This window comes from Lepidochelys kempii, chromosome 9, assembly GCF_965140285.1.
Source record: "Lepidochelys kempii isolate rLepKem1 chromosome 9, rLepKem1.hap1, whole genome shotgun sequence".
Lineage (NCBI taxonomy): Eukaryota > Metazoa > Chordata > Testudines > Cheloniidae > Lepidochelys > Lepidochelys kempii.
This window is the reverse complement of record NC_136388.1, coordinates 24,231,131-24,245,103: the sequence shown is the minus strand read 5'-3', so window position 1 is coordinate 24,245,103 and position 13,973 is coordinate 24,231,131. Positions and strand designations below refer to the sequence as shown.

The window sequence follows — 13,973 nt, the reverse complement described above, 5'->3', positions numbered from 1 at the left end:
GCCATTCTCTCTGCTGAGACTGCCAGTGGTTCTTTATACATTCAATGCACTTTGCAAACATTAATTGGTTCAGAAGCAAAGAGTCCTGTGGCACATTATAGACTAACAGATGTATTGGAGCATAAGCTTTCGTGGGTGAATACCCACTTCGTTGGATGCATGTACATTAATTTGGTTCATCTCTCAATCATGCCTGTGAGGTTGGGTGTTGTAAATATTTTTGCAAAATGTTGGAAATAAATTTCCCCAATAATTTTATTAAGGTTGACCATGACTGTTTCCACACATAGGGGGGCAGATTTATATGAATATGTTTAAGGATTGTACAGTTCACAAAGCCCTGAATATGTTTGTTGTATACATATGAATAGGTCAATGAAATAGTAGCACCATTTTATAAGTAGGGAAAATAAGGTAGGGAGGGATAAGTTATCTTAACTGATGGAAAAACCTGCAGGAGGGCATGGAGATTCCTAGCTAGCATCCTCTCAGGGATGAGGGATTTGCAAGCTCATGGAATAGGCAGGGATTGTGGCCTTCTGACAAGGAATCTAGCCCCCAACCCAAGAGATGTGACATCAGCATGGAGTGCCTGTTCCTCAACCACCAAAGCATGGCTCACTGCGGAGCTGTATTGCCACTGCCTGAACTTCATCCCTTCTTCTAGCCAGGTAGAGGCTGGTGCACAGGGGTTAATGTTGCAATGAGCACCATTAATTCTCTCTGAATGGCCAGGGGGCAGTGACAGGCAGAATGGCTGTATCCTCTATGTAGACCCTTTAAAGGGTGTGGAATCAGACCAGGGGGTATCCATTGTGGTGAGGATAAAGAAGGTGTTGGGAGGAGGCCATGGGGAAGTAGCCCAGGGGGTTGTAGCTGTCGCACAGCTGTTCCAGGAGGCACTCGAGACAGCTGCATTCCACAGGGCCCTGGGCTGGAAACTGGAGTAGAGGGCGGGCCCGGGTTCCCCCCAAATCCTCCCAACTCCTGGTCAGACACAGGAGGAGTCGACCTGGACTGTGGGTTCAGAAAAACGGCCAAGCTGAGGGCTGCCGTGAAGCTCCAAGGCGAGCAAATCAGCCAATAAGCGCAAGACCCACCAAGGTAGAGCAGGAACTTTGTCACACCATGGAATTTACTCAGGCACCACACTGGGACTAAAGACTGTGGAGATGAATCATCCATTTTTCCATGGTGTCCCAGGCAAGGCACACCAGTGATAGACCTGAAACGAAAGCCTGGATCTGAACACCCATGAACCTTGTGGGAGTTCAAATCCAAGGGCTTGAACATCCAAGTTTATCTATACAAACTAGCTTTTGTTCTCATTATAAGCTACACATTAACACTAGATGTGACCTCACGTTACTAAGGAGAGTTGGGTTTTAGTACCTCAGGCAGATTTTTGTATATAGGACCCACTGTAGTTTTCATGGACATGGAGAGCAATGCATTTGTGCTTCTCAGATTTTGGCTTTTCTTTGCCTCCCTTTCACCCACTGGCCACATAATTGCTTGCACAGAGCAAATATTGTTAGCATGGTTAATTTTAAAGGGGAAAGGGTAGTGACAGGCCTACAGGAATATCCAGGCACAGCCAGCTGGCCATTTCACAATACTTCTTCTGTGTTTGGTTTATATTTTCAAATCCACAGTGAGGTAAATGGAGAACATCCACATAATACTATTCCTTGTTTAACAATTCAAGAGAAAGCGGGGGTGGGGTAGGATTTTAGTACTAAACCAGATACAAATACCTTCCAGTTCAAATAACTAGAAATAAATACCACATACAGCTGGACATGGATACCTAAAACTGACTTAACTAGCCATTACCTGTGACTGCGCAGCTTAATAGTATATACTCTATTTTAAACTGATGCGTAGATCACCTTGATGATCTGATCTGGGAAGGCCCATTGACTCCATGGACATACAGACTTGGAGGGTTTGCAGGACTGGAACCCTCACTGTGTGGGGTGGTGAAAATCCCACCAAAATCTTTATTTTCTCCTATTTTAAAATTTTTATTTGGAATGATTTTGTATTCAAATGTAAAATATTTCTAAAATGAAAAAGACAGACTAAATCTGGGTATTGGTAGCTTGTCAAGTCATGTAGTTAGGCCAGTCCTCACAACTGCAGATGTGCCTATCAGCTCATTAGCTATTTCACCAGTGCTGATGTTCATTTCTGTTTAAAAAAAAATCTCAGGCTCAGCACTACAGTTTGATGGGTGCTATGTAGCGTGCATTCTCCATGAGCAGACCATCTACGCAAAGATGCATTACTAAAACAGCACCTTTTCTGTGTGTTTCTCCCCTATCTCCAAGCAGTGGGAATGAAACTGGTGTTTTCCACAAAATGCACAGTGCTAAGTAACAGGATAAGACTGTTCACATCTGTTGGTTGTTCCCATTGTGGGAACAACATACAAAACAGTGTCATACACTGCCAGATCTAGCTTTGGGGCATGAGATCTCCTACCTCTTAGGGTTAGGGTGACCAGATGTCCCAATTTTAAAGGGACAGTCCCGATTTTGGGGTCTTTTTCTTAAATAGGCTCCTATTACCCCCCACCCCCATCCTGATTTTTCACACTTGCTGTCTGGTCACCCTACTTAGGGTGGACACCAACAGCATAGCCAGACCACCCCCTTCCTAGTCCTTTGGTTCATGATGCATTTCATGATGCATCCAGCACCAGCTGGCTTTGAGAGTCTTAACTCAGACATCAGTTACCTGAAACACTCTCATGAAATTTATATATCCTTGTAACGTCTGTCTCTACCTCCAACCCCACTTTCAGGTGCATGCAGTCAAATACTTTGACATTCCAAAACATCCAGCTCCCCAAATATGGCTAACACTCATGCTAGTCAGCCAATTATATTCTATTTGCCCAACACTATTATAGATACCCTTGCAGTCAGGGGACAACTATAAAAGTCTGCAATACCTATTCTCTCTCTAGAGATAGCCTTTCCAGAATTGAGTTGAGCCACACTGGTGAGGCTGCGCAGGGAAGCTTTCAATGCCATTCCTCATGCTGTACCCATGCTGAGGTTAAAGACAGGCCTTGAGTCTCTAGGGATATCAATCCAGTACCTTTGGCTAGCTCTAATTTCAGCAACAATGTAAAAGTAACAGGATATAACACAAATACTTGAAAAATACGCTTGCCTGAATGCAACTACTGTACCTTAAACCTGTCTAGTACTGTGCATTACCATTACAAACAGTTAAAACAGCTCAAAATTTTTGATTTTACCAGTTAAAAAGAAGTAAATTAATCTGTATGAAATATATAGCTGAGAAGAAACTGATATTCAACAACTTGATCTGCCACCTTCCTCTGCCTGAGAAACAATATACATTTCTTGCATTAACAAAAGAGAGCAGCAGTAAAACAATCTTAGGGGACTGATTTTCATCCAATAATCACATCCCATGGGAATTAGAGGCATTCTGATGTGCCTGTTGCTTTATTAGTGTAGGGCATCTAATTAACTCCCATTACATCGCATAGATTTTTTATAGGCCAATCAACTTGTGAGGAAGTTGACAATTATTCTGGCAAATTTTAAAAAGTAAACACCAACCAATAGTAAAATAGACTGGTTTTAAAAGTACAGATTAATTTGTCTTTAAAAACCGAACCAACACATTAGGAAATCAGTAGAAGTGCAGGGAGATGTTCTTTTATGAATAAGCCTCTGATGGACTGCATTTGCCCAAGAAAGGCGTAAGTGCATCATGGACAACTTTGTACTACCTCCATGAAAGGAAGGGACTAAGCAGCCATTTTAGAGTTTAGAGTGCTTGATTTTGTTTATAGATGGTAATAAAAGTTCTTTAGAAGCAAAATTAAGCTTTAGGGTCAAAATTTCAGCCATGTTCTGATAAGAGGCTGCTGTTATCTTGGAACTTCTCTGGAAGTGTTCCTGACACTAAACAAAAAAGACCATTTTGCATAGTATTTGGTAATGCCAATTGCTAATGGCTGAAGAAAGTAATTTTCCATTCAGAGTGTCTAATAAATAAGAAGCACTGAAATTAATTTTGCAGTGTTAGCTACACTAGGCCAAATTTCTCTCTCTCTTCTTCTGGTATAAATCCACTGAAATTTCAGAATAGATATTCTGGATTATACACTGGGACAAGTGAGAGCAGAATTTAGCCCTTTATTGGGAGAAACAGAGAACTCTTACATTAGTATCCTACTTTCAGCAATACTTTGTATTTCCTTTCTGGTGATGATTCGAATGCTATAATGTCAGTATGGATTATTCAGTTAAACAAGAGAAATAGCCCATGTTTTATTTTATTCTATTTTTTAAAAAAGAGAATAGTGATTTTGTTTTGGGTACCCAGCTTGAAATATTTTAGAGGGCCCTGATTTTCAGAAAGTGCTGAGCACCTGTCCTGTGAAAAATCAAACCCCTCTAAAGTCTGTCAAGTTTGGCACACAAAAATCACTGATCGCTTTTGAGAATCTAAGATGTAATTACAGGTTTCAGAGTAACAGCCATGTTAGTCTGTATTCGCAAAAAGAAAAGGAGTACTTGTGGCACCTTAGAGACTAACCAATTTATTTGAGCATGAGCTTTCGTGAGCTACAGCTCACTGTAGCTCACGAAAGCTCATGCTCAAATAAGTTGGTTAGTCTCTAAGGTGCCACAAGTACTCCTTTTCTTTTTAAGATGTAATTAATACTTTCCTTGCTGTTGTATTCCAGGCTTTTTGCAAATGGTTGCTTTTTAACCTATGCAGACTTCAGTTTCACTGTTGCTTATCCATACATTTACTTGAACAACAAAATTAAGAATCGCTAACCAGGTCTGAAAGGCATTTAGGTTTTTTCTTCTTTTTTTTTTATAACTCAGTGCAATTTCTTAAGGCATAGGTGGATTAGTGACACAATAGCCTGGCACTAAATTAAACCTTCACCTTCGGAGGCACTTTTAGCCATAGGTCACCAACTAAGGGAATGTGAAAAGATTTTAAGAGTTGGTGGGCGCAAGCTACCTGTGTCACATGGGTGAGACTTCCATTGAAGCCAATAGGAGCTGCATCTTTTTATCTGAAACCCTAAGTATGCAGGGTGGGATTTTCAAAAGTGCTCAACCTTTGCCTAACTCTGTTGCCACTGACTTCAAAAAGAAGAGCATTAGGCCAAAGCTGAGGGTCTTTGAATAGCCCACCCTTTGTCTCCACAGGAAGAGGCATAAGCCCTTCAACAGCTTAGACAAGCTTAGCCAGCAAACCATTGGCTGAAGTTAACAATGTAGTGTGAGGAGAAGATAGAATAATCATAGTCTTGAAAAGCCCAAGGGAGAGGGTAATGCTGGGGAGGGAAATGAGCAAACCAAACTGATGTTCTTCTAACTTACAGATTTTCCTTTGCGAAACAGAAGCTGATTGCCAGCGAGAGTGAAATAGCGAGTTTTCCACCTTTTGATAAACTTCCATCTAACTTGCTTTTCTTTCAGCTTGCCTTCAATCAGAGGTTGTCCATCTTGATTTACAACTAGTGAGGAAAGATATAATGAGGAAGTTATTCATTTCCTCTCTCTTATCTCAGAAGGAAGCACAATTTGTTCTCCAAACCAAAAATCAGTTTTGCAATGTTGCTGTATAAACCACAAGACCACATTTCCCCTCTGCCTCAAAATATTCAGCCATCACTGAAGAAAGGTGTTACAGTCCCCTACTCATGAAGGATCCATTTTGTGTAGTAGGTCTCATAGCGTAGATGATCTATATAGTTCCCTCTTCCCTTCATCTTTTCTTCTCCTAACTCTTACTACTGTATATTCATCCTCCCCACTTCCTATTTCTACCCAACTTATTATCCAACCTCACAATACTTATTCATAATATTGTACAACGAAGCATATGCTTAACAGAATAACCAAAAAATAATCCACCAAGATGCACCCAGAATGACCAAAGCAAACTCATGACCCTGTATGATTGATCTTTGCCCTCTTCTCCCCCAAATGACACCTATGCGCTCTGTTTTCTCCAACTAAAACACTGTCATTTACCACCAACAGTATTTAACTCCCCCCAAATTACATCTTCACATAACATGTATTTAAAAGATCAGTTTAAAAATGCTTGGAGTCTGACGTGAGAAATGCTACCTGCACTGGCCCACTCACATCTTATGGAAAAGTCCCATGGAATCTGATGGAAGATAACTTTCTAGGGTTATATTCCTGCTATAGAATTCTATAGGATGAATTGAAAACCCTCACAAAGGATAACATTCACTATTAAATCCAAATCATTTTTATTTTTAGAGTCATTTCCACAGAGACAATGAAAAGCCAGGACTAGGATTTTCAAAGGGACCTAAGGGAGTTAGGTACCTAAACCCCATTGGACATTAGCTCCTATCTTCCTTAGGTCCCTTATAAAATCCCAATCCAAAAATATATTAGGCACAATCCTGATGAAAGGGTGGTACATGAGCTAGAAGCCAGGAGACTGAGTCAAACACATCCAAAACACAGTTCTTTCTCTGCTGCCTTCTTGTTTTGGGGGGGGGGGGGAAAGAGTTGTTTGCTACTCACTTCCTCTACTGCTTATGTAGTTCAAGTCACTGCCTACCCTTACATTTTTAAGAGAACCCTATTGGTTTATTCATCATTAACTGCTTTAGGTCCTTCCATAAGGGAGGCCACAAAGTCATTTAATATTAACATAAAATGCTGTGAAAAATAATCCTCTCACTTTGGACAAACCAAGAATTACCTAGATACTGTTCCAGCTTATATGCAGCCAAATCTCATGGCACCAATGTTGGTAATGTGATATTTTCGATCACTTACATCTGCCTAAAATAATGAAATTATTCCAACACCTAGAACACAACTGCTGGAGCAGTGCAACACAAGACAGACCCTGGACACCTGATGTTTACCTTTCTCCCTCAGTAACAGTTCGGCACTTAACTACTTCCAACCCCATTGCTAAGTGTGGACTTCTGATCTCATGACCAACGATTTAGAGTTTCAGAAAGGTGGTTTGTATAGTTTTTTTAAAAAAACAGACACATTCTTGCCTCTCAAGTGGAACTCATTAAGGGGAAGTAAATAAAGCTGAATATTAAGATACAGCATTTGAAGTCTTTATTATAGATGCATAGATTTTAAGGCCAGAGAGGAGCAGTATAATCACTTGTGTGATCCTATTTTTAATTCTATATAAATATAGCATTATATGAGTAAAGTGCAATAATAGACAGTGTATATTCAATAAAAAGAGGGGTGCCCTTGGCTGCTCCATCTTCAACTCAGCTGGTTTCCAAATCAGTGAACCCCTATAGTGAACCATGGTGTGCACAAAAGGCTACTAGTTATGGTTGTCAATCCAGATTACTTTTAAGGGAAACAACCAAAGAAAGAACATATATAAAGTTTCTAGTGAGGGAAATATTGTTCCTTCTCCATCACACAATGGTTTCATTATCTAGGTTTAAAAAATCACTTTGATTATTTAAAGCATGGGATGGATGTTAAAGATTATTATTTGTTTCAAAGTGCCTCAGATTCTCATTTATAAATGTGCCTATATTTATAAGGCCATGTATATCCTTCACCCTCTGCCCACAATGTCCATTGAGGTTATATGTCCATTGACTGTGACAGGCTGAATATCAGTGGGAGATGCGCAGGATTTCAGGATTTGACACGGCTTTCAGACAGTAGACTCACAAAGAGAAACGTTCTAACACAAAAACCAAATGAATGAACAATCCACCCTGACTTAAAAAACAGCTAGCCCAGGTGTTAGGAGTTACTGCTTGTCATTCTAAAGCACACCAGGCTACATTATGACTCTAGGTACAGCCCTGAGAGAAGGGTGGTGTTTCAATAGCATCACCTCGGGAACAGCCCCAATAGGGGCTGTGCATCGCAGGCACACCTCAGAGTCACAGTTCCTTCCCTGATGCCACCCTTTTTCTGGGTAGAGGAGTGGGGAAATGGCAATAATTTGCTGCTGTCTTATACCAGTGGCAAGTTATGACTGCCACTTTGCCACACTGGTTTAGCTGACCACTGGCCAGTGTTTACGGAGAAAGAGACTATGTTCAACCCATTCCTCACCCCTTCCTGCCCACCTACTCCAGGATATGTGTGTGTGTGTTTGGAGGGGAGTCAGTGGGTGTAGAGTCCCTTGTTACTTGTATGTATAAGGACCCATTGTTTAGGTAGCCCATGTTGGTGTGCCAGAGGAGTTCTTACTCCCCTACGCTCCCTTGCATGGGTGCATAGTCAGAGTCACCATTTAGCCCACAGAAAACAGACATGGCAACTCTGAGGATATCCTTTGGAGTTTCTGAGAAGGCTTAACTCTATATCTATACAACTCTATTTACTGTCTGGTTCCTGAAAGACAAACAAAACATTAAAAATGTAATTCTTTAGAGTTAGCCCAAGAATGGATATTTTTCTCCAGCACTGCTAATGTTGTCCGAGGGGGCTCCCACCCCTTGCACTCCAGCTGCTGTGAAACGAGGTTTTCTTGTTGTATTATTGTAATTACTTTATGAAAGCCTCTAAAGGTAGTGAATAGCAAACAACTCTTTCCCCAAATTCTTCCCCCATTCTCAGTTTAAACTGACAAGATAAATGTTAGGCTTCCTTTCATCAGTGAAAAAAAATGATTCATTCCAGATTATCCTATTTAGTATGTAATGAGGCAAAGTGTTTTAGGACACAAATAATAAAAATCTGGGTGCCAAATTTCTACTCACGCATGAAGAGCTAACTATATGTCTCTGGTTAAAACTGTTTCTTTCTCATTGCTCACCCCAATGCTCCACATTCCTCAACTATACTTTGCATCTCTTTGTGTCAGGTCACGTTATGTTGAATTCTTTCATGTCATATTTGATGTGTTGTGAGACATAACCTGACACAAGACAAAGTGAAACAAAGCCATTCCTCCCCGCTGCCTAACCTTCTGTCGTTGCAAATATATGCAAATGTTTATGCAGAAAAACTTTGTTTGCTTCTGCACCCAGGTCATCTGAATTTCTCTAGATTAAGGGTGTCACATTTTTTAATTTACACCTTTGTAATAGCCCCTAACTTTATTACAGATGTGTGCGCACACACACACACACACACACACACTTTTGTACTGCAAATCTCTTGAGAGACAATGAAAAAGTGAGCTATTACTCCTAATTTTTCATAGAACTAAATGCATTTTAGCAGCTGAGAGAAATAAATGCAGCCCAACCATGACTTACGTGAACTCAGCTGTCATTTGCTTGGGTAGAGCTATAAAACTGCAGTACTTTCAGGGGATTGGCTTTTACTAGTGTGGGCAATTTTGGAAAGAATCTGCAATTTATGCATGGATGCCAATACAAAGTGGGATGGGAGTAAAGGAAATGCATAATACTATCAAGAGTTGAAGTGATTAAAGCCAGGGGTGGCGAGATCTTTACAATATGTAGGCATCGTGGGTTGTTGCAAATTGGTAGCTCTAAACAGTTTTTCCTATATATCTTCCCTGTTTCTCATCCCACTGATGCTAGCTGCTTTCAGCCTTCCCTCTGTTTTCATGTTCACTTTCCATCCACATGCAGTTCAGTTTTACTGGCCTGAACATTCACGAAAGCGATGTCAGATTTCCAGGTGTAAGTACTGGTGCAACCTGAATTTTAAATGCAAAGGTGTGAGTTCTTGCTGTAAGAGAACATGCACACTCCTTCACCAAGCATATTTGTAAAGACTGATGTGGACACTGGCCACACATTTGATCCAGGCTCCAAATGTTTGTTTTTACCCTGAGGATCACTAAATCCATATTCACCCTTACAAACTTGCTGTTTGTTGAGTTAATTAGATATTAATTAACGCAAGGTAAAAAGTTCTAGAGAAATGAAGGAACATCCATGCAACTCATCTGACCAATCACAACTAACCAACCCTTAAATAGTGATGCAAGAACGGCCCATGTTCACATTTTTCAAACTCTGTATACAAATATTGTCAAAGACTGCTGAGTAAATACATTGGCGTAAATTGCAATCCACTCCTGGATTTTCCCCTGCAGAGAAAGGCTGTATTTGTCACATAAACCATGCACTGTAAATGATTTGTTCACCTGGAACCTTTCAAATTCTGATGGCACTGTCTCTTTCATCAGAACCAGACAGTATGATCATTTCAGCCTGAGTCTGTGGCTCAGACGAGAACTAGTTCATTGAAGCTGGATCTGGTGATGCTGGTTGGGTGGGGAAAAATAACCAGGGGACACAGCAAAGACTATGGGCCTGACTGTAGTCCATGAAGTCTGCTTTATGCCCATCCCCCAGTACAATGCACAACCAGACCCCTTGATGTGCCTGGCGGAAGATTTGTGTGACATGCGGGAATCTTTCCATGGCTTAGGGCAATGGTGCCTGCCCCTTCCCAACCCCTTCTCCTGGCTCCCAGCATAGGAGACATGGCCAGAGGAAAGGGCCATGCACCCTCAGTTTCCCCTTGGTACCCAAATAACCACAATGGACTTGAGTGCTCTTTCATCTTTGCTTGGCAAGGAGGTTTCATAGATATTACGGTCAGAAGGGACCATTATGATCTAGTCTGACCTCCTGCACAAGGCAGGCCACAGAATCTCAACCACCCACTCCTGCAATAAACCTCTCACCTAGGTCTGAGCTATTGAAGTCCTCAAATAATGGTTTAAAGACTTCAAGGTGCAGAGAATCCTCCAGCAAGTGACCCGTGCCCCATGCTACAGAGGAAGGCGAAAAACCTCCAGGGCCTCTTCCAAACTGCCCTGGAGGAAAATTCCTTCCCGACCCCAAATATGATGATCAGCTGAACCCTGAGCATGTGGGCAAGATTCACCAGCCAGATACCCAGGAAAGAATTCTCTGTAATAACTCAGATCCCACCCCATCTAACATCCCACCACAGGCCATTGGGCCTATTTACCATGAATATTTAAAGATCAATTAATTGCCAAAATCATGTTATCCCATCATACCATCTCCTCCATAAATTTATCGAGATTAATCTTGAAGCCAGATAGGTCTTTTGCCCCAACTGCTTCCCTTGGAAGGCTGTTCCAGAACTTCACTCCTCTGATGGTTAGAAACGTTCATCTAATTTCAAGTCTAAATTTCCCAATGGCCAGTTTATATCCATTTGTTCTTGTGTCCACATTGGTACTGAGCTTAAATAATTCTTCTCCCTCTCCGGTATTTATCCCTCTGATATATTTATAGAGAGCAATCATATCTCCCCTCAGCCTTCTTTTGCTTAGGCTAAACAAGCCAAGCTCCTTGAGTCTCCTTTCATAAGACAGGTTCTCCATTCCTCGGATCATCCTAGTAGCCCTTCTCTGTACCTGTTCCAGTTTGAATTCACCCTTCTTAAACATGGGAAACCAGAACTGCACACAGTATTCCAGATGAGGTCTCACCAGTGCCTTGTATAATGGTACTAACACCTCCTTATCTCTACTGGAAATACCTCGCCTGCTGCATCCCAAGACCGCATTAGCTTTTTTCACGGCCATATCACATTGGCGGCTCATAGTCATCCTGTGGTCAACCAATACTCCAAGGTCCTTCTCCTCCTCCGTTACTTCTAATTGATGCGTCCCCAGCTTATAACTAAACTTCTTGTTATTAATCCCTAAATGCATGACCTTACACTTCTGACTATTAAATTTCATCCTATTACTATTACTCCAGTTTACAAGGTCATCCCGGTCCTTCTCTAAATTGGCAATATCTCCCAGCTTTGTATCATCCGCAAACTTTATTAGCACACTTCCACTTTTTGTGCCGAGGTCAATAATAAAAAAATTAAAGAAGATTGGCCCCAAAACCGATCCCTGAGAAACTCCACTGGCAACCTCCCTCCAGCCTGACAGTTCACCTTTCAATATGACCTGCTGTAGTCTCCCCTTTAACCAATTCCTAATCTACCTTTCAATTTTCATATTGATCCCCATCTTTTCCAATTTAACTAATAATTCCCCATGTGGCACCGTATCAAATGCCTTAATGAAATCTAGGTAAATTAGGTCCACTGCATTTCCTTTGTCTAAAAAAAATCTGTTACTTTCTCAAAGAAGGAGATCAGGTTGGTTTGGCACGATCTACCTTTTGTAAAACCATGTTGTATTTTGTCCCATTTACCATTGACCTCAATGTCCTTAACGACTTTCTCCTTCAAAATTTTTTCCAAGACCTTGCACATTATTGATGTCAAACAGGCCTGTAGTTACTTGGATCACTTTTTCTTCCTTTCTTAAAACTAGGAACTATGTTAGCAATTCTCCAGTCATACAGTACAATCCCTGAGTTTACAGATTCATTAAAAATTAGTTCTTATGGGCTTGTGTCATAAATATAAAGGGAAGGGTAAACACCTTTAAATCCCTCCTGGCCAGAGAAAAAACCCTTTCACCTGTAAAGGGTTAAGAAGCTAGGATAAACCTTGCTGGCACTTGACCAAAATGACCAATGAGGAGACAAGATACTTTCAAAGCTGGAGGTGGGTTGGGGTGTGTGTGTGTGTGTGTGGAAACAAAGGGCTCTCTCTGTCTGTGTGATGCTTTTGCCGGGAACAGAAAAGAAATGGAGTCTTAGAACTTAGTAAGTAATCTAGCTAGATATGTGTTAGATTCTGCATTATTTAAATGGCTGATAAAATAGCTGTGCTGAATGGAATGTATATTCCTGTTTTTGTGTCTTTTTGTAACTTAAGGTTTTGCCTAGAGGGATTCTCTATGTTTTGAATCTGATTACCCTGTAAGGTATTTACCATCCTGATTTTACAGAGGTGATTCTTTTACTTTTTCTTCAATTAAAATTCTTCTTTTAAGAACGCTGATTGTTTTTTCATTGTTCTTAAGATCCAAGGGTTTGTGTCTGTGTTCACCTATGCAAAATGGTGAGGATTTTTATCAAGCCTTCCCCAGGAAAGGGGGTGTAGGGTTTGGGGAGGATTTTGGGGGGAAAGACGTTTCCAAGCAGGCTCTTTCCTGGTTATATATCTGTTAGATGCTTGGTAGTGGCAGCAATAAAGTACAAGGGCAAAAGGTAAAATAGTTTGTACCTTGGGGAAGTTTTAACCTAAGCTGGTAAAAATAAGCGTAGGAGGTTTTCATGCAGGTCCCCACATCTGTACCCTAGAGTTCAGAGTGGGGAAGGAACCTTGACAGCTTGCAATTTCATGTGCCAATTCCTTTAATATTCTTGGATGAAGATTATCTGGGCCCCCTGATTTAGTCCCATTAAGCTGTTCGAGTTTTGCTTCTACCTCAGATATCTACCATATCTACCTCCATATCCTCATTCCCATTTGTCATGCTACCATTATCCCTAAGATCCTCATTAAAGACTGAGAAGAAGTATTTGTTTAGATATTGGGCCATGCCTAGATTATCCTTAACCTCCACTCCATCCTCAGTGTTTAGCAGTCCCACTTCTTTCTTTGTTTTCTTCTTATTTATATGGTTATAGAACCTTTTACTATTGGTTTTAATTCCCTTTGCAAGGTCCAACTCTACTTGACTTTTAGCCAGTCTCACTTTATCCCTACATGTTCTGACCTCAATAAGGTAGCTTTCCTTGCTGATCCCTCCCATATTCCACTCTCTGTATGCTTTCTGCTTTTTCTTAATCACCTCTCTGAGATGCTTGCTCATCCAGCTTGGTCTACAACTCCTGCCTATGAATTTTTTCCCCTTTCTTGGGATGCAAGCTTCCGATAGCTTCTGCAGCTTTGACTTGAAGTAATCCCAGGCCTCCTCTGCCTTTAAATCCATAAGTTCTTCAGTCCAATCCACTTCCCTAACTAATTTCCTTAATTTTTGAAAGTCAGCCCTTTTGAAAATCAAAAACCCTAGTCGCAGATTTATTTTTGTTTATCCTTCTGTTCAGTTTGAACTGAATTAGGGATCACTTGAACCAAGGTTGTCCCCTA

General features: G+C 40.9%; 1 protein-coding gene across 8 annotated transcripts in view; it reads right to left on the bottom strand.

Moving 5' to 3' along the window:
- Positions 1-13,973, bottom strand: part of VEPH1 (ventricular zone expressed PH domain containing 1) — a 183,927-nt gene that overhangs the window by 30,394 nt on the left and 139,560 nt on the right. For 6 of the 8 annotated variants that reach the window (XM_073359569.2, XM_073359567.2, XM_073359573.2 and 3 more), the window contains one exon: positions 5,394-5,530. The exons of the other annotated variants lie outside the window; for them this stretch is intronic. In XM_073359569.2, coding sequence (XP_073215670.1) covers positions 5,394-5,530 — 137 coding nt within the window. The remainder of the gene's footprint in view (positions 1-5,393; positions 5,531-13,973) is intronic. 8 annotated transcript variants of the gene reach the window in all.